General features: G+C 36.4%; 1 protein-coding gene across 3 annotated transcripts; it reads right to left on the bottom strand.

Moving 5' to 3' along the window:
* Positions 1 to 10948: 10948 nt before the first annotated feature.
* LOC136262335 (striated muscle preferentially expressed protein kinase-like) lies at positions 10949 to 22037 on the bottom strand. Of its 3 annotated transcripts, XR_010704178.1 has the most exons (16): positions 21788 to 22037; positions 18897 to 19259; positions 18692 to 18840; positions 18442 to 18601; positions 18356 to 18397; positions 17961 to 18305; positions 17459 to 17606; positions 17234 to 17400; positions 17025 to 17182; positions 16579 to 16747; positions 16202 to 16492; positions 15313 to 15348; positions 15166 to 15256; positions 14606 to 14666; positions 11202 to 13898; positions 10949 to 11130 (listed from the first exon to the last, which is right to left on the bottom strand). XR_010704178.1 is itself a non-coding variant. In XM_066056566.1 (15 exons), the coding sequence occupies exons 1-15, from the start codon at positions 21906 to 21908 to the stop codon at positions 13560 to 13562; spliced, it is 2640 nt and encodes an 879-aa protein (XP_065912638.1). In that variant the 5' UTR covers positions 21909 to 22037; the 3' UTR covers positions 10949 to 13559. The 3 variants fall into 3 exon arrangements, 2 of the variants coding, with proteins under 2 accessions (XP_065912638.1, XP_065912639.1); XM_066056566.1 differs by having other exon boundaries at positions 10949 to 13898; XM_066056567.1 differs by having other exon boundaries at positions 10949 to 13898; positions 18356 to 18394.
* Between the last annotated feature and the right edge of the window lie 73 nt (positions 22038 to 22110).

Here is a 22110-nt window from a genome sequence, read left to right as displayed (position 1 = left end):
ATTCCGGTACTTTCTTCCACTTCAATGGATCAAGCTGGCCTCAAGTACGAAGTATTGGTGGTCTTCAACTGAAAGTACGCAGCACTATTGGTGCTAAGGCGAGCGTGCTAAGGCTACTGATACGGCGCCCCGCTTAATATCTATGGCACGTGATGAACTGACGGAGCTGTAGCATTGGCAAACCACCTCCGGCTGCCGGAGCTCTAGACACATCGATATATCGTATATATTAAGTAATATAATATAATATGTGATTGTAATGCTCATTAGCGTGTTGCCCCTAGTGGGCTTTGCTAATTAACAATAATAATAATACTAATAATGACTCGGACGTAAATTGTTGCCCGCCACACATTTCCTGTTATCATTGTTTACTGTACAAAACTAGCTCAATCAGTGAGTATATAGCCGAGTAGAATATAGCTCCTTAAATAATATATATTGGAATACTGATAATAAATGATTGACTTTGCACCACTTTAATACCGTAGTCACTGATAGTATGAATGAAGTCAACTAATCTGTTTTGACTTTCTAGTGTCCCTGCTACCCTTTAATATGAAGTTTACCATAACTTGAAATAGTTAACTTGCTAGCACAGTGTCTCCATGTGTCTCATAATACACGCAGTGTTCCAAAATTATCATACAGACCAGTGAGACCACCACATGGTAGGAATATTATTGATAGCCATATGGGTACATCTTTCCCTATTGGTAATGTGAAATACCAAGATTACAGTTTTAGGTGATAGCAATGCTTTGAAGTTAAATGTCTCATAACTACCACCACTATATACTCTAATCGTACTATGTTATAACTTACTACAAATTTTGAAGTTAGCTCCATAATTTAACTGTGAATGGAAGGAAGCACAAGCTGATTTTGCTGCCAGTTTGCACCAATCATTGTCTGCTGATCTACAGAGAATCATGGCACTGTCTAGTGAGAAGGGGGCTTCATCTTGGCTTTCAGCTTTGCCTGTTGACGAGCACGGCTTTGCTTTGCATAAGGGCGCTTTTCGTGATGCACTTTGCTTGCACTATGGGTGGCTTCCATCTGGTTTGCCTACACAGTGCGTTTGTGGTAAGGGATTCTCTGTGGACCATGCTATGAATTGTCCCACTGGTGGTTATCCCATCCTTAGACATAATGAATTAAGGGACTTTACTGTTGATGCCCTATCAGAAGTGTGTTCTGGTGTGTGTGTGTGTGGAACCTTCATTACAGACCCTTTCAGGTGAAACATACTCAACGGCAATTGTTGAGGATGGGGCTCGTTTGGATGTCTCAGCTGATGGATTCTGGGGTGGCCAACACCAGAGGGCTTTTTTTGATGTCAAGGTTTTCAACCCAACTGCTTCATCGTACTGCACCACTCCAGTGTCTTCACTATATCGGCGATTTGAGAAGGAGAAATGCAGAAAATATGAGCAAAGGATCAAAGAAGTTGAGATGGGCTCTTTTGTACTGTTAGTGTTTTCCACATTTGGTGGAATGAGTTGGTGTACTAATGTTGTTTACAAACGTCTGGCCTATTTGCTGTCTTTGAAAAGGGGTGCTCCTTACAGTAGTGTTATGGCCTGGTTACGCTGTCGCCTTAGTTTTTCGCTGTTGCGTTCAGCAATTGCTTGTCTCAGGGGAGCATGCTCCGCCCGGCCAGCCATAGGGCTCTTGACCTTGCTCTGATAGAAGGTCAGGTGCCTTTCCCTTACTCCAATAAATTTTTTAGTCTTTCTTTTGGCTAGCACTTCAACATCTAGTGCTAGGGGTGGTGGCAAGGGGTGCTGGATACCCCCAGGAAAAAAAAAAAAAAAGAATGGAAGAAAGAAGATTTTTGTATCATCTGTTCATTCTTGTTTGGTCACTGTGTCTAGTTACTTGTCCTTGTACATTGATGTCTACCAACTGAAATCATTTGATAATTTTGTACAGCAATGTAATTTTCTCAGGTTGCTTCTCCAAGGTATGCAGTGGTGGGTTAGTGAGGGGAGGACACAGATGAATTGAGGTACTCTAATAGAGCAGTCAGTCAAATATCCCATGACATTCAACAGTCACTGCGGCTAGACTATACTTACTCACATCATGCACCAGTGGCGGATCCAGATGGGTTTCTGGGGTTTCGATAGAAACCCCCTTTTAAATTTAGCTTAGTGGCATTCTCATTGCATAAACATTGTTGTATTGACAATTTGTCATAGCAAACAACTATATTTTATTTATTTTATTTATTTATTAACCAGTAGCATACATGCAGTTGCACTTAACTAACACCATTTAGCTATTAAACCATCAGCAACACTTGATTTTTCATCTCCCACTGCATTAAAAGCGATCGAGATACTCTAATAGAGCAGTCAAGTAATTACTCTAATAGAGCAATCAAAGCCACAGCTTAATTGTAGTCACAATGTTTACCCTATAGTTAGCTATAGTATTTAGTAATTATTTACAATTTAAAGTATTGAATTTATTGTAATTGCCAACAAAAAATTACCGAAAATCCTATCTCAGAGTTTCTAAAATCTTAAAATTTTTCGGAGAATTGTTATCAGATGCCTTATTTAGCTATACCAATTTTCAGAAACCTCTTTTTAAAAATCCTAGATCCGCCACTGTGCACTTTAATTAGCTAGCCACACAGTGTTTAGCATTTTAAAATTTATTTCTGGATTATCATGCAGCACCCCTTCAGTTGCCACCACCCCTAGCAACACTGAAATGTTAAAAGAACTAGACAAGTATTGCAAGGTCAACTGGTAAAGTGCTCCTAGAGGACAGCCATGATGTGATCTATCTCCAGCACACATATTAGTGGACCACAAAAACAATAACCAATCCTTCAGTGCAACCTTACTTGACATCACACAACTATATTACCAGATATGCAGTATAATTCCTTGCATTGATGATGAATATCTATTCTCAGTTTTCTGTAGTATACAGAACATATATTATGAATGTATAATACACTCTGTGTATATACACAGCCACAGGTATACACATGTATACTTAGGTAGGTATATACTTGTGTATAGATACCTGCGCATACTTATGTATACTTTTGTATACCTGTTTCAAATCATGTGTGTATACTTGTTAACCCTGTACACACACTGGGCCATGGTCCTATATCATGGCATATCTTGCAGTGGTGGATCCAGATGGGTTTCTGGGGTTTCGAAAGAAACCCCCTTTTAAAATTAGCTCAGTGGCAGTCTAAATACATAAACATTGTTGTACTGACAATTCGTCATATCAAACAACTATATGTACCACTGTATTTCAGTAGCATGCAAGCAGCTGCACTTAACTAACACCATATATAGTTATTAAACCCTCAGCAACACTTCACTTTTCATCTCTCACTGCATTGAAAACGATCGAGATAGCAGTCAAGTAACTACTCTAATAGAGCAATCAAAACTACAGCTTATATAGTCACAATCTTTGTGCTATAGTATTTGCAGTTTAAAGCATTGGATTTATTGTAATTGCTAACTAAAAGTAGCCTAAAATCCACTCTCAGATCTCTGGAGAAATGTCATCAGGTGCCTTATTCAGCTATACCAACTTCAGAAACCCCCTTTTAAAAATCCTAGATCCGCCACTGTCTTGAGATCTTCATTTTCATGACCCATGCCACTAAAAGTCAGCAACACAAAGGAGGTAAAAGAACCCACCTTAATCTTCCTGCTCATATACTTTTGTTGTTTCTCACTTTGAAAATGTCAATAAAGTAAGGATACCTGTATATAAAGGAACATTTGCATTATAGGTACTTTGACATCAAAAATTTCTTCTGATGTGTACTCGAGCTTCATCCTCAATTCCTCATCATTAGCAGTTGCAAATCTAATGGTCTCGTCTGTAAGCAGAGGTTCAACCCTCATATCACAGTAGCTAGTGTATCCAGGGTTTGACAAGAAGGAGTGCACCAGGGTAGTGGTTTTGTGGAGCAGGGTGCCTCCCAAAAGGGTTTTATATGTTTCAGGACTGAAATTTTGTTTTTATACACAAACTTCTTTCTAAGTGGCCTGTATTGATCAAGAGCTGTAGGGTAGGGATCAGTGACAGTCATGCAGTTATGAGCCTACTGTCATATAATATGGCATACAAAGAACTATTTGCAGTTTTATCTTAGCAGGCTATAGCTAAGTGTGCCCAGCTACAGATGAAAGTTTTCCCATACTCCGCAATAATTGTGGACTGTGGAGGATTCCTGAGTGTCATATGCGGTGACTGCTCTATTAAAGTATCCAAATATTGTATGAGTTTTTTTTCTTTAGGAGGGAAAGGTGAGGGGAGAGGGGGTACATGCTCCCATACCCCCCTCCCCTGGACCCGCCACTGCATCAGTATACATTTCAATTAGGACAGCAGCTGTAAAGTATCTCTACTCATTGTGTTGGAGAGGGGGAATCCCTTGTGAAACGATTCACCTGGACAAAGCACAACAGGTAGATAAGCCAACCATAACATAACACAACCCTTAAAGCAGCCTTATTCCTAGGGCAGATAACCACAATAATGCTTACTTTTCGCTGGCCACAGAGAGTGTACATTACAAATTAACACATTACACTAAACGGTTGTTAATATCTTCTTTGACCGCAATTAAATTAATTGTTGTGTGTGGTATAACACTTCTGTGGATATTCATATCACTGGAAGCAGCTCAACTGCAGTTATTATAATAGAAAACAGGAAAGTTATTTCACACATGAGTAGCATGATCGATTATACTCTACACAGACTAACTATAGCAAAAAAATAAATAAACACTTGCTATGCTCTAAAATTATTTTAAAATGACATCCTGTGAGATTCACTAAAGGAAGGGAATGGTGTTAAAACTACTATAGTATGTTCACGTTGAGCTGAATCCTGAAAAACAGCTAAAAATTAAAAGTGGATTTTTTCTCAACACAGTTAACATTTCAGCCAACCAGATGATTATTGGTAACAGCAAAGGTGTCAACAACAGACATGTACGGTTTGGCTCCATTACAAGTTCGGGAAAGGGCTGTAATGGACACTGTACTTATATGGCTTCCCCATAGGAAATGTGTTGTGAAACTTTGAGTGGCCATAAATATTATGTCAAACATTTGAATAAAAAGATTTCGAAATATTTTTAGCGGATCAAGCAGTACTACAAATGAGCCAAATTTCAAGATCATGTGTAATTGCATCCATGAGTTATTACATGTTTTTGAGGATTCAGCTCAACGTGAACGTACTATAATAAAGAATTGCAATCTGGATCAAGTACATGAAAAGGTATGTTTCAACTTTGTAAGCAGAATGTTAGCACAAAAGTGAGGCGCAGATGCAAGAAGCAGATAAGTTTTAAGGTTTTGATGAAATCCTTTGAATGTTCTATTAAAGTAATTTGATTTTAGCAGCTTTTAACTTAATTAAACCTTATAATTAATTATGCTCCTAAAATATAACTTTCACAGTTTTGCTGCCTAAAATCCAACCACACCTGTATCTTCTTCTAAATCCTTATCATGTATTCCATTTTAATGGGGGTGCTTTAACAGGCCATGCACTCCACACCCACAAACCTTCCCCTATCATCTATTGATTTCCACAAACTGATTATTGTTGAATGCTTAGAAGCAGCTTTTTGCCCTTTCATTAGTCTGTTACTAATGCTAAATTGCTGAATGCACCTGATCGATCAGTTTCTGAAAACCTCCTGGATGTGCTTGCTGGTGGAGATAGCTTAATCATGGATGGTCTCTAGGAATGCATATTGCAATATCTGGATGGTAAGAGGTGACATTAGTAGCTAAATTGCTGGAATATATAGTTGTCTGGGGTTATCATTTATTGATCACTGACTGTCCCTCTAGGGACCTGCAAAGAAAAAAAACTAAAGTTTGTGTAGCAGGGAGTCAAAACACTAAAAGGGAGTCAAAACACTAAAAGGGAGTCAAAACACTAAAACTGTTGAATACAGGTGATATCCCAAACCAGGTAGTCAACTCAAATCAAAGCCTCAGAAAGATAAGCAGTCAAAATGAACATACATGATTAGCCAATTTAGTAAGGTATCAAAGGTTCAGATTAAATACTCTAATAGAACAGTCAACTACCCTAATAGAGCAGTCAACTTCCCTAATAAAACAGTCAAATTTGTTTTTGTTTTTTAAAAAGTTACTTAGCTTAGCTGCTTGTAATAACACCATAAAAATAGTCCAGCACAGTAAATTCAAATAGGCACAAATGACCCAAATATTTGGGTTGCTTTACCTGCAATTTAAATGACCAATATTCTGGTAGTAATGACCCAAGGATGTACTTGTTTATTTTAACTTTAGTCATATTATCTAGATATCCCATGGTACTTTTCAACTTCATAGCCGAATGTTTGAAATAATCTTACCACAATGGTCATTTCAACCATCTGTTGTAAAATTATCTCTCATCACAAAATATTTGTTTATTTGTTTGTTTATAATGAGTCAGACATCAATAGTAATATAGCACACTTTAATCTGTCTATGACACATATTCACGATAATTGTTACATATTAATACTTTAAACATACCTGATACCTGATTTTATACAAAACCTATGTTCTCCATGTTCACTTTTTATCGTGGAATGTAACAGTATTAACCATAAATGTTACAATGACCAGTGTACCAATGTAAATTTAACCATGTAGTTGGTCATCTATAGTAGACTTGACAATACACACTGAAATTACCAAAATATGTCCTCAGTGAATAGTTATGTTAACTGCCCTAGTTATATTGACGGATTTAGTTTGAATACCTACCCTGATTACAACCACCCTGACACTCTGATGGTCATTTTAACCTGTAGTTTAAATTTACTCATGGAGGTCAAATTGATCTATTTGAATTTACTGTGAAGCTGAATCGTATCTCACGATCAGAGTGTTTAGACCTAAAGTTTTTCCTATAAGCATTCCCTCATATCCCCCTCCCGAATGGTATCCACGTTTGGCATAGCTCCCCCTCTTAACTCTTTAGCTATCATATGCCAGCAAGCAGCCTATTGTTTAAAATGTCAGCTTTAAAGATTTTTTTGGTACCATATTCAATTTTTGAATACAAAATTTTCTGAGCCAGACCCCTTCCCCCTCCCTAGAATAATGCAACATAAAATTTGGAAAGCTGTCACCAAAATTCCTGGAGCTGCCCTGAAGAGACTGCTCAGTGTTCATCTGCAAGAACCAACTGCGTACCATAAATTTATAGTCTGAGAAAAACTTATGGATCAAATCAAGTGAACTTGCCACTTCTCAGTATACAAACACCTTCACTGCAACACATGCAACTTCTCTTGAGTGATCATTACGGTAAAAATAGTCTTATTAGAATGTCTGTTAGACCACTGCAACAGCAGACCATAATAAGTTATTTAAAGTGTCTACATCATTAAGTGACTCCATCCCAGGATTTAGAAGGGTGCTTGGGGTACTGAAGTGCCTCCTACCATGTGCTAGCTAGAAAGCTAGTAGAAGCTACAGATGCAATTGCATGTTAATCATAGGCAAAGAAATAATGGAAAGAACAAGGGGAAAGGCTAATTTCTTTTGTGAAACAATGGGAGTTGGAGTAGTGTTTAAAATGTATATATTTTAAAAGATATATATATTTTAAAAGAATGGTCAACTACTCTAATAGAACATTAAAAATAATTTTGTTACAACTTTTCCAAATTGTAAGGAACAGAGACAAGTGTGTGAGCTGCATGAAACTGAACTTTTTCTTCTTGGCCTATGCACTACTACCTCACCATTATGTTAAACATCTTGCTGCTGTACCAAAATTCCATCTATACCTTTTATGAACCATAAAATTTATACATGCTTTCCAAAGACCAATCTAAAAATGACTTATTTGACTAAATTAATATTTTGGTTGTAAGTGGAAGTATATATATTGAACACAAGCGTTAACTTTGCAGCTAAAATCTGAAAATAAACTCACTATATTCCACAAAGCATCTCTAAAGCTACAGCATCTGGGGGCTGTGCCCACATATATATTCTAATATCTTCTTTAAGAACTTTATAGTGCAAACAAAAATCAGGTCACTGCACAACCCTGCATGGTGGCCACACGACATCTCTTAAATTGAACGACTTCAATGTAGGGCAACAGTGGATCTTGTATAATTATAATCTCAACCATGCATTCAACTTCTGACTATAAAACATGGTTAATACCTGCTTCCTTTAATATATTTCTTAGAATTATCAGACAGCATATTTTTTTGTCTTTTGTCAAATGTTGCCTCAACATTAATATCCTTTTCCCAGAGTATCACAAGAATAAACTTAGTCAAGCTATTGCACAACTGATGCATCCTTTACCAACACAAAGCGTCATTTCTGAATCTGTCGCTTGTGGAACTCCTCACCAATCATCAATACCAGTTTACCTACATACGCTATACCAAAGGACATATTAAAAAATTCTTCAATCTTCAATTTTGCATACTTGCTTGCATGCACTGGTGTTGTAAAGCAATAATAACTATCCTTTCTACTTGTATGTTAGATTGACGATCCTTCATGACTCATATGCTTATTCAATAAATTACAGTCAAAACATTGTTGACTAAATTTTCAAAAAAAATCCTGTATCATTAAGAGAGCATCTAGAGTTGTAACTATGCATGATAAAATATAAATGTTCCATATGTGTCAATACATCATCTCAGCACCAGTGCTTGAATGTTGGCAACACCACTTCACTACATTACAATGAAAGGTGAGATCCTTCTCTTGTGCATCTTCCTTGTGAGCAAGATATTATCCCAAAAAAAGAACAGCAAGGCATCAGACATTCTTTGAAGATTGGTTAAACAAGTGGCGACTTTGTGTACATGTATGTTCATGAAGCTTCCTGAAAGAAGATATATGTGTCATCAGATGCTATTCTTATACCCTAAAAAGGGTAGTTACACAAAAACTGGCAAGGGGGTTGGTTTCCTAAATTGGCTGTGGTTGGCAAAATTGGTTGATGAGATTTTGTGAACTGTTTGCAAATACTTGCAGACCAATTAAGAACTAAATGAGTTACATTGTAAGTCCAATTATGTTCTATTGTCCTCTCAGCAAGTCTCTGTGCATGCCCCACCATAAAGATCACGTTTCCTTCAAGAGTCATTTATAAGGTATATGATAAGTCATTCACGAGAAAACAAAAGGTTGAAGCTATGTAGTTATGGATAGCCTAAGACAAGTCAAAGATCAGATGCAAAATAGCTTTGATTCCACATTACTTATGCTAGTGTTGTTGTTGAGTGGTCGCTAAGCACAGGGGTATATCTAGGATTTCACAATGGGTGCAAGCTAATAGGGCTGCTGCAACAAATTTATAGTGGGCTGAGAGAATGATAATTATTATATATAGCTGGTTGATACTGTACAGTGTGCAAAACATGTTCAGCATGCTGAGCATGCTTTGTCTAGGGGGTCTGTTGACCCTGATGCAAATGTTCAATGTTCCTCCAAAATGCCAAACTGTCATTTTCAACTATAGCTGCCTTCCATGAAACCACTCTGTTTTTCTAACCACTCACTTTAGCTTCTCCTCTTTATAGCCTTTTAATGTTACAGCTTCAAGACTTCCAGAAAGCAAGTAAAACCAGGGGCTAAAAATAGCTAGTTGTATGTGGCTTTGGGCTAGTTGGGAATGGTGATAAGGCTAGCTGCACCACAGAATATACAACTTTTTGTATGAGTGTATAAAGTACTTCTGTATATACATGTCCAGAAATTTTATCTTTTTTATATATAGTCTATTTTAAAAATACCTCAAGATCTTATCTTGTGATGGCAACTACTTATATTGGATCTGATTACAATGGATCTTAAAATTCAGTGACATCATATCACTATTAAAATTGCTCCAAATCACTACACACTATATAAATATTTCCTTTCGTTAGTTCAAAGTCACTTTCAGATTACAACCTTGCAGTAGCTTCCAAATTCACCTTGTTATTCAAAAATAGCTTTAGCACGCAATAAAGCATTCCCACCAAAATGTGAATGCATGTTATGCATGAACTCCCTTCTAAATGAGAGCATCCCCTTTCCACTGACATTTTTCTTCTCTTTACTATAGCTATTTCTAAAGTACATTAACACTGCATATTTGTTTGTACATTTCAAGATTGAATACAGAGCATAAAACACAAATGTAAATTTTTATAGTTAGCGTCAACTACAATGCATGTGCAGCAAATACCCATCTTTCCTATCCCTCTATGCCTCCCATTCTTGTTGTTTATAGCCACTGATGATTACAAATGTTCTAGTGAGTCAGTGATTCATTTCTTGGCCTCACCAGATATTAGCTCCTTTAGTTGCCAGTTGCTTTTACTTTCGTGGACACATCTTTTTTTTGTATAGCCAAGCTATTTTTGTATGGGGTATATAGCTATTACTGTACTGGCTTTTCTAGACATAACATGTGGCACACAATTCATCAATAAGACTGTCTTATAGGGCTCTAAAACAACAATTCAGATATTAAAGTAAAGTGGTCTTTGTAAAGAGGTGGTCTTTGTTTGAAGGTGGTCTTTTTAAAGAGGTGACCACTAATTGAAATTACCTAAGTACCGTTCCATTCCACTATTCCATTCCACCATTCCATTCCACTGAATCCAGACGCCCATGTGAGTTGACGCCTGTTCTACAGATTGGTAGTAGGCCAGTCATTCCCCTGGAAGTCTGAGAAATATATCCCCCTGGCATACAATGTGATCCTTGCATCAAGAGTGAATTGTTACATAACTTACTTGTTAATGTATTAAACAGTAACAGTCATCTTTAGTTCCACTGAGAGTATCGGTGGGCACCCTGTCCTGACAAGTCTGGATAGTTTTCTCTCAGGGAAGCATGGTGTCTCCTATGTTTGGAAGTTATACCCTTTCTTTGCTGTTTTGGTGGGGGGGGGGGGGGGGGGGGGGTGCTTAAGATCACCAGGTGATGATCACATTGCTTTTACTTGGTCAATTAGGTCTTTGACTCTTGTGTAAATTCATATCCAGCTGCTGCTCCTTCAAAATTTTTATCCTCTATCAGTGGGAACAGTATTCTGTTTAGGGTGTTGACAATCTTTGTCCTATAGTGAGATATGCGAGCATTTACACTCCCAACCAATTCCATTGCTGTAGTTGTAGTGTTAACAATCACCTTGTTGCCCTTTGAATTAGCTTCTACGACTGCAGTGAGAAGGGCCACAGCATCTAGGACTAAGGATTGAAGCCCCAACTGGATATGGCTTTATCCTGAGGGGACACTTCTGCTCTCATGAATCTTTCCAGCTTGGGAGTCTTTGTTTCTACTACCCTAGGTAAGGCATAGATGGTTCTGGTCTTGAGCCGCTTTGCCTTGTCTGACCTGGAAGCAAACTTCTTTGAAAGGAGAGTACTTTCAGAGACCTCCACCAGTGTAGTTACTGGTGTGGACTGTGACTCAATATCTGAGTCCCTGAATTCTAACATCTTGTAGTCAGGATAATCTGGCAAGTGCTCCTGGTTCCTCCATCTGGCGTAACTAGTGTGTTGGGTGGTAGAGCGTCTTGTTTCACTACTGGACTGATTGATCCCTTCTGTGACTCCAGGTAGGTGATAGGGACCTCCCCCTTGCTGAGGCGTGTTAGAGTGTCTTGTTGTGTTCTACTCTGAGAACGGGAAGGTATGTGAGAAGGTATGGGTTCTACTCTGAGAGTGTCGTGTTGGTGTCCTGCTTCATCTGGTTATAATACTGATGTAGTTTGTCAGACGAAAGGGAGGCCGAACATCTGTAAAATGTAGTAACAATGGGTCCCATGCCACTGGTAGCAGAAGAGGTTCCATGTTCAACATTACTTACTCTTTCTCATACTCTGTAGTATATGTTACATGTGATCAGCGCAGCATTCTCCTTCTTGGCACACATCTGTTAACTTGGGCATAGCAGTGCCAATGGACAAATGTCATAATGAAAAAAATCGATCGTTGCCCCTAGCAACCTAAATTTTACATTATTTGTAAGTGTCAATGTCTTACATCACCTCTCCAAGTTTTAAAAGGATAGTATATATAAGTCATGAGATACGACATTTTGAAGTTGCAATTTTCCCATACATTGTCAATGAGAGAGCTAGGGCCCCTTCTCGGTAATCACACAAATCATGGGATTCAAAGAATGTCATATCTTATGGCCTATCCATTTATAACTTGGAGAGATCATCGTTGACATTCACACCTACAAATTATGTAAAATTGAAATATATGTACTTTTGAATTTTTGGTTTTTGCATACATTGAAATACCTCATTTTTGTGATTGCCCAGAAGGGGCAACTGTAGCCCTCCATATAGATATGTATGGGAAAACCACAAATTTCAAAATGTCATATCTTATGACATATATATATGCTATCCTTTCAAACTTTGGAGAAGTTACTTTAGATGTTATCACCTAAAAATAATGGGAAATTTAAGTTGCTAGGGGCAACAGTTATTTCTATAGTGTCATTTAATTTCTTTTACTCACTGGTTGATCACCATGTTTTCTGAAGCCTCAGCCACAGACATTATCTCTTGAGTGCATGGGCTGCTGGCTTAACAGGATCACTAATGGCTACCTTTAATAGGTCCCAAATACTGCATGAGTAAGTACACCATCTCATGATCAATACTGGAACTTTGGTCCTACTAATTGTCATGATATTTAATAAAAAAAAGAGTTTGTTGTACATTTAGGGTGCATGTATATGCATGCTATATAGATACTGTCTTTACAGTATGAATGGGTTACCTACCAACAACCTACTTAATATATAGTCATGGTATAGTGACAATGACTAGCTATAAGCAATGATTAACACATCTGCAGCTAGTGGTTCTCTCAATAACCCATAAATCATTTCTTTGAGATTTTAAACAACTATAGCTTCTGATTATCAATGGCATTACATCCTAAGCTATAAAGCTCATCTTGTTAGTCATATAGTAACCTAAAATAAGCTTTAGTTCCCAAAATAGTTGGAAAACAGCTAATTCTCACTGGTGTGATTTAAAAGGCTTTCTGTATGGCTTTTCTCAAGAAAAAGGAAATAGTTGTTTGCAAATACCAAAGCCCACACCTATATGCAATTTCAATTCAATGAGAAGCCACATGGTTATAAGGCTGTAAATGAGTCACTGGATTGTACTAGCTGCAACAAAAAGCTTTGTACATCAAATGTCAGTTATCAAAGGTAATAGTTACTTCTTCCAGATCTTTTCTTCAGGGTGGGGATAGAATAGGTAAGATATACACATTACAAAGGCTACAAGCAAAGGTAAATAATCCTCAAATACAGATAGAGTTTCCTAACTCTTGCTACAAGCATGTAACCACTTATAAGATATGACTAGCTTTTAACATTTACAATGAGCTAGCTCCAGACAGCTATTATATGTGCGCATTTATGCTGGCAGAAAAAAAAAATCTTGGAGGCATATGCAGCATATACACAAACACACAAATCATGCATTTAAAAATATAAACTTTATTGTTAATATTACACAGAAAAATTTTCACTGGAGTCTATACCACTATCACCAGTTGTAGTACTACTAGTTTGTTTGGAGACATAATAGTGACATTGTGAAGTGCAGTTGCTATCAAACATGTCTCTGTTACCAACTTCACTGTCACGAAATGAAAACAACGAAGTCTGCTCAAATTCACTGCATTGTAATGAAATTTTCCGATGTGTTATCTTTTTGCAGATATATTCAATGTCATAGTCATAAAAAGAGTTCATATCATCTGATTTAATATTTGACACTGGAGATAGTGTTTCCACAGTGCTAACTATATCTTTAGGAAAGTCATCATCCATTTCACAAGCAAAATTCTGTAAAATACAGTTCTCAATTATGCTAATGCTATAGGGCAAACCTGACTGTTCCAGTGACCTTTTAGGGAAAATTTTTGCGACTTTATTAACTAAAGCAGGTGTCTATCAAAACCATAAACAAATGATATATATTTTGGGGATTTTTGCAATGCTTAATAACAGGTTGATAAAGCCACTTCAGTTTGATTAGTTATTATATTATAATACATAAGGCTATTATGGTCAGCATATAAATAAAAGATTAACAAAAGCTTGTACAAAAGAGAGGGTTTATTAAAATTTGAACAAGGGGATGCGGTGTATAACATGTCGCTACATTTCAATGAAATATTGATGCTAGTGAAGAGGTATAGCTATTACTACACAAGTCATACTCAAAAGTAATTTTAATAGCTGAATTTTAATATTTCATTTATGAAAAAGGTGAGGCCCATCTAACAAGTCAACTTGGACAGGTTTCATTATAGAAATACTTATGGGACGCTCTTAGGGATTTCACTGCACCAAATATTAGTACCCTAAATCAAACACAGTTTTGTTATGTGATAAAATTTTATGGTATAGTAAATGAACAAAGTTGTATAACTGTATACTATGAGTAGTGTACATAAATGTAGTAGCTATATGCAATGTTCAGTGTTTGGTAAGGCTCCTACTCTTCTATACAAAACATACAAAACATTATAGTAGTTATAAAATCTTACCCCTTTAAGCTTAGATATTGTGTTAGCTTTTATCTTCAACATCTCTTTACTTTTCACTCTCCTATATGAAGCAAAAAAAGACAATGAACTACATGACTAAATATTAGTATCCAAATAAATTGAAAAAGGGGACAATGCACAGTCATTTAGGAGAAATGCATTTAACACAAATCTCCAGATTTATAAACGCAAACACCAATAATATTACCAGAGTCTATACAGTGTTCTAATTAAATGTTTTGTTTATTTCATTTTGGACCACACTTTACAAGTCATATTCTGAAATACAGCTATAGAAGAAATAATGAATGAAGTAGAACTCTGATAACAGTGGAAATTCACTACTACTATAAATAGCATCTTGTCTAGACAGTACATTCTAAAAGGAACCAACAGAAACTGTAAAAAAAAAACAGATGAATTCCAACAACATAAACTTTGACCCACCTGTAATTCAGCGTGGGTAAGAGTATATTAGTGTTAGTTTTGAGCAAAGAGCACAAAAATTTTAGTCTCAGACAAAGTTTAATGTTAGTAGTTATATATGGTAGCATATTTACCTCCTCCACAACACTACACTTGTCATCAACAAAAACAGCACTAATGATATTAGTAGTATACTGAAGAATATTCCAATCCAAATGGTTACATCTATACACAATGAAAACAATTAAAGTACAAAACTACACAATAGAAAGGAAACTCACCAGATGCTGGTTGTTTTTCACCTGCTACACTTGTAACTATAAGAACAAACAAATATCATTATAACAGGATCTTGTTGCACCTGCCATGACCAAACTTTGATGAGAGTGGCACATATCAATTAGAGTTTGTAGTGCCTACTAGCCCAACATGACCCAAGGCATAGGTGGGGACCAGCACAACAGTGATACTGATGTAGTAATTGATGTTGAAGTATAGGAACAATTGTGTGTAAACAAACTCATTTTTGGGTCAGGGGCGGTGAAGCAGGCCAAATTAGGGTTAACTTTGACAATGAAATTTACACAGAGGGATAAATCTGAGAGGGGCCACCTGAGTTAGCTAACTATTCCCCCCCCAAGTTAATACATACAATTTTAATTTACGATCTTTCTCAAAAGTATATAATCACAAATAGTCAATATGAAAGTAAAAATCATGTATCTTCACACCTAATTCTTCAAAATTTTCCTCCCCCATACAAATCTCATGCTTCACATTTCGGAGTGTGCTTCTCACACTTCTCTCTCAGAATCCTATAAAACCACCCCTTCCAAAACAACATACTTTGCCCCCCTCTCCCTCCCCTCCCCCAGCTAAATAATCTGGATTTGTAGAAAATGTGAAAACAAAAACTACAAAATCCACAAAACAATTTCATCATGGGTAGTTTTTAATATTGATATACCATAATTATTTACCAGTTAAAAGCTGTGGAATTTAGTACCTCCAATAATTGACATGGGACTATACTCAAACTTGACCACTACTCAACACTCAAAATTACTGTTTAAGCTCATTTAAAGTGCTTCTTCTACTAGTTCAGTAATATTAGGTGACACTGTATGATGATGGATGAAATAGGATAACAAATTTGTTACATTCACATACCATTAACTGATAGAACTCCAGAACTGTTATCAGTTGATAATATATTAGTAGCTTTACATGTGTAGGTACCCACATCAGATGACTTCACACTCTTCACTATTAATCTACTATTAATACTAGTCTCATTTACTGACATTGTTGATATGTTATGTTTGTCATCTGTTGACATATTCACTGGTACATCATTAAAGTACCAACTAATGGTAGGAACTGGTTCACCAGTAGCCTGACAAGTGAAATTGACTGAATATCCCTCAACTTGTGTTTGATCCTTCACATCAACAACAATAACTGAACAATTCAAAAACAAGTATGAAATATATGAAACAACAATCAATAGTACACCAACAAGAAAAATGTTAACATTGTATAGTTACCTGGTACAGCTAACTTTCTGCTACAAGTTTTATTATTATTGTTCCACTTGTAATCAGTTCCATCTAACAAGACTGATACTCTGAAACTACAGTTACCCTTCAATGGTAGATCAGGTATTGATAATTGTTGTCTTGACCCAAAATAACCACTCCTCAATTCAGGTACACACTGTAAATCACAACTCACATTATAAATTGCTATAAATTTTACTGCTATAATAAATCAACATAATGGACAGGTTTAACCATTAATTTTTTCCATGCTAATACACTGTTTGATGATAATGTGGCAATAAGCATGTCATGTAATTGGGAGATGAGAATTTACCATGAATTCATTGAACAATATGCATAAACCATTGAGCAAAATTTATATTCAAAACAGTGAACATCTCATACCAACGTAGTTCATAGCTATCCAACAAGTTTCTCAGCTTTGTACTTACTGTTTCATTAATAATTACATCATCAGCAGTGTTACAATAGTGATGTACACAGTAGCCCCAGATGGTATTAAGATCATCTTGATAATGATTAATCCAATCTATTGTAGCAATCTCTTCTGTACAATCCACACTACTGATTTCTGGTTGTAGGGATGATGCTGTTGATATTAATATTAAAATAACACTAAACATTTTGTACATTTACTCACGTTGAGAATCAACAGTAATTTTAGAGCTATCACTCATTTCATTCCAATCAATGTCAACAACAGATATCGCAAACTCTGCATATAATCCTCCTCTTACAAATTTAAACTCTCCAAATTGTAATGATGTGTCAGTGGTAAATCTAGTTAGCACTCTGGAGTTGTTATTACTATATTAATATAATAGATATTGTGTTTATTACCACATTGAGTTGAAGTATAACTTACTTCTCAAAATCTGTATAAGTCACCCTATAGTATTGTACTGATTCTCCTCCTGTGTACTCAGGAGGTCCCCAGGTCAAACTGATCACTATATTTCCATCAGTATTAGTAGTAATTGGAGAGGATGATATAGCTGGTGGATTTGTCCATCCTATTGTGCAATATAATATTACATAAGTATAATTAGCATCATTATTTAGAAAATTATGCATCTTATGACAGTCATGTGAAGTGGTAAAGTTGTAGAACAGGACAGGCACAACAAAAACACAACAGCATTGCTTATGCAGCACCTACATTTTAAAATCTAATTACCAGCATAATATCTTTACTGTAGTACTGAGTTGCTAAGTTACATCAATAATAACAAAACCTGTATAACATGAAGTACTAGAAATAGGGTCAGAAATTGGTCAACAGTTTTTTGTAAGATGGAAATTTACTGCCTGTGAATAATGACTTTCCCAATGCCAAAATTGTTATATATGTTAATAACAGTGTATACCTCTTGGTAGGATCCTTGTTGTCTTACTGACATATCCAGCTTTATTGACTACCACACATTGATAAGACCCCATATAAGGTCGAGGATCAAACATCATGAGATGTAGAGTGGATGTGTTCCCTTCAGTAACAATCGTCACATTGATATCACATGAAGATATGTCATCTCCATTTAGTAACCAGTTCACTTGTGGTCTGGGATGACCAGTAAAACTGCAAGTAATAGTAACATTGACTTTGTAGTTATTAGAAACTTGTGATATATCCAATAACAAGTCTTCTTTATAGTTATGTCCTTTATTAGTAATACCATCAACGATTGTATTAAGAGTCACAATGGATGGTGCTGTAATATATTACACGTCAGTAACACAGTATTACCTCATGGAGTCATACCAATCATTATCATGTCTTCTGTAAATGTTGAATTATTCCCTACTAAACAAACAGAGATGAGAACATCACTAGACAATTTGACTAACTTTCTGTTTCACTGTCGTTAACAAATATTTGGTAGGTAACATTGTAAGTTTTATCATAATCCTTCCAACCAATTTCACATTCAAACACATTACCAGATATATTAGCAGTAACATTGGATAACAACAAACTACCACTGGATGGTGATACTTGTATGTTATCCTACAAGGATAAGAAATGTCAGTGATTATTGTGGGACAGAAGTCATAATAATATTTATGATGTAAGATACCTACAAATTAAATCACTCACCAGACATTGTAGTGAATCACAATTAATATCATTCCTCCACCAACTGATGTTGTCAGGACTGGGGTATATACCTCTCATACATGATAACTCAACACTTTCTCCTTCAGGTACATTAACAACCTGTACTTCTCCACCAATTGGTTCTAGTACTGAACAAAACACATAATAGTGACTATATAGTGTTTGTATAACTGTACTGTACTACCTGCCATCTGAACATGTACTGGTTTTCCAACCACTATATCAGTGAATAAAGAATGCCTTTCTGATGTGCTAGTAATACACTGGTATTTTCCAATAACATTATCATTAGCATTGAAGATGGTGATCTTTCGTCTGCCAATCCAGTTAGATGGAGATAAAGTGTGATCATATGGAATATTATAAAACTCATAATCCAAATGTACTCCATCATGTAAGAATCCCACAACACAAGATGTATTCTTCAATGATACCAGCTGAACACAGTTTGTCTCACAATAAAGTGAAATGGTACTACCATTAAAAAATACTAAATCATTTGGTTGGTCTGTAAACTCCACAGGATATGGTTGCACAAGATAATTAGCTACATAAAGAAAATAACTCTCTGTACACCAAACACAGGGACAACAGATGACATTTTATCTTAAACACGCTGTCATGAGCACTTTGTACTTTCAAGACTATAGGTACAGCTACAGATGATGATGTGTTGGGCTACACTTTTGTTTTAGTCACTACATGCATTTTAGGATAAAGGATCAGTCCCGTTTTGTTTGGTTTATCATTATAGACAATCTAGAGCATATTATAGCTACATAGCTATTATTAACAATGAAGACTCAGAAGAGCTGTTATGGGTTAGATGGCCAAGATAAAATGTATTAGCAATGGGTTAGGGATGATTGTCTATGATTGTTGAACAAAAAACACATGTTGGTAAATTGTCTATGGCACAATTTTTCAATTACTCACCAATAGCTTATCATAAATGTACATGCAACATTTTGAACAGAAAATGAAAACCAATGAGACCAAATGTCATCGGTACATGTTAATTCTGTTCCTGTACTGCATGTCAGTAGCATTTATATACATGTTATGTAAATATGTAAACCATTTTGAACTATAGTTATTGTATAATTAATCTAAAGATGAAGTAGGGTTTCAGATCGTCTTTAGCCGTGCTTATATTTTCATAGTATGATGAGCTATGTAATAGAGTACTGGACATGGTTTACCATATGTCCAGCTTTCTTCAGCAAAACCACAGCTGATTGTGGTCATGAAGTGCACTAGCTGATCATTAAGTGTAAGGCACATATTCTGATTGTTTAGAGTAGCATCAGTAATTGTTTTGTATGTATCTACTCCACCTATACAGTGGCTTAAACATTTCAAATAATTTTGTGGCATCCAACTATGCTCCTTTAAGGAAGGTAGATGCTTGTTTGAACCAGAAAAGGCACATACCACCGGTAAGTTTTGTAGTGTGAAATGATGGCTGTGCACTTCTTCATTTTGTCATCTACTCTAGCCTTGCAACTGTGGTCAGGCAGCGAGGCAGGCAGACCAAAATACAGGTTTTGACAATAAAAAAAAAATCTGTATCCAGCCATCTGCGAGTTTTTCTATTTTATAACGCTGGATTTGAAGTTAGGTACACCTGTAAAAAAAAGATTTTCATTGTGTATCATGTTTCTATGATGGATTTTACTGGCAGTATTTTGGGTGATGGCCGCCACTTTATATTGTACTACCATTGCATGTGGTTTAACCATTAAGGAATTTAATTTTGGTGGATTGGCATTTGGCAAAATTGGGTGCATCCACCAAATTAAACATCTTTGTGATATCAATCTATGCTCTGTAAAATGCCCATAAAATTAACACTCCACTTATATCATTAAATAACAAAATTGCTAAATATAGTCATTTAAACAACCAGTGTTGAAAGTCATCTACTATAAATCAGCTGTTAGCTCATCTATTTATAACAACTTAATACATAAGGTGTCACCCACTGCTGACAGAGCTCTTTGCACACATCATCCAAATCCAACACAAATATGTGTCTCAGGCTGTCTCCAAAGGAAATTGTACTTAATAGAATTTTCATTTAAAAAGGTTACAGGATCTGTTTTCCTATACTTAATCATAGCAAGAGCCACGTAGCTACTCTTGATCAAGTGACCACAGGAGGATGTAAATAGTCAAACATACCTACACAGTAAATGATGGCTAAAACTGAATGTTTGTATAAGGCTACACAAACTTAATTATAAGTCTCATCCCCATCATTGCTGTACATTAAGGATTTTTGTCTAGTTAGAGCAGTCTACTGACATTCTGAGCCACCTAATTCAGCTATCTTAAAAATTTTAAAAATCTGCCTGCCTGCATTGCTATAATGAGTTTATGTATCCTGAAAATATATGTATTTTATTTTTTATTATAACTTTACAGCACAAGTACTGAAGGTCTGTAGGGCACCTGGCAGTCCTACCGCCTGTTTAAAGTTGTTGCATAAAGTGTGTTTGAAAAGGTGGAGAAAGAAGAAAAAATCCATGACTGGACCTGGGCAACCTCTGAGTAACAGTATAGTTATAACAGTAGCTATACCTGTCACACGTACTATCAGTGGCGATTCTAGACCTGACCTACAGGTGAGGGGGGGGAGGGCAAGTAGGGAACAGCATGACTATTGTTGAATGGTTGTAAAATTTCAAGGGGGTCTGGGGGTGCAACCCCAGAAAGCTGTTCTGCAGAATTTTGCAATTTGAAGGCTTGAAAACAGCGTAAAATTGATGGTAAAAACGCTAAAAATAACAATGCCAATCTATACTGCAACTTTTCCCCAGGATTTAAAAAAAAAGTTATTCTTCAGCAGGGGGGGGCAATCGTCTATGCGTACTACAGCTACGTACATTATACTTGTTAATTGATGCACTAGCTTCATGTCTGCAGCATGACCTATAGGATTCTGTCGTGAGAGTGCCAGTACACACTGATAATTTGAAGTGTAGCAATGAGTGCATGATACAGTTTAGCGGTTTACAACATTATAGCTAGAGCCTCGATCGTACTGATCCGGCGAATCACTGAACTACTCACCTTCGCTTGGCCGAGCGCTTGGCGATAGCTTCTTATTGCCATAACTGGGGCAAGAACACTCCACTAATCCGTAAATGTAACTAGAGGTTAAACACACGATTAAAAACAATGTACCACCCATACTGGTTGACCCGGCGACTGTCACAGTAGCTAGTACGATCTATAAACCTGTGTACTCTTATAATAGTACATATATTGACTAATAGTCCTCTTACGCTACATTAACGAGGAAATGTGTTGCACTGTACGTGTGTTGCTGAAGTCATATAGTAGATTATACCTGTTGATAATATGATAATATACACCCCCGGGGTGACGTTCGC

This window comes from Dysidea avara, chromosome 7 (genome assembly GCF_963678975.1).
Source record: "Dysidea avara chromosome 7, odDysAvar1.4, whole genome shotgun sequence".
In the NCBI taxonomy this organism is placed as follows: domain Eukaryota; kingdom Metazoa; phylum Porifera; class Demospongiae; order Dictyoceratida; family Dysideidae; genus Dysidea; species Dysidea avara.
Note: the sequence above shows the minus strand (reverse complement) of the source record. Positions and strands in the feature narration are given on the sequence as shown.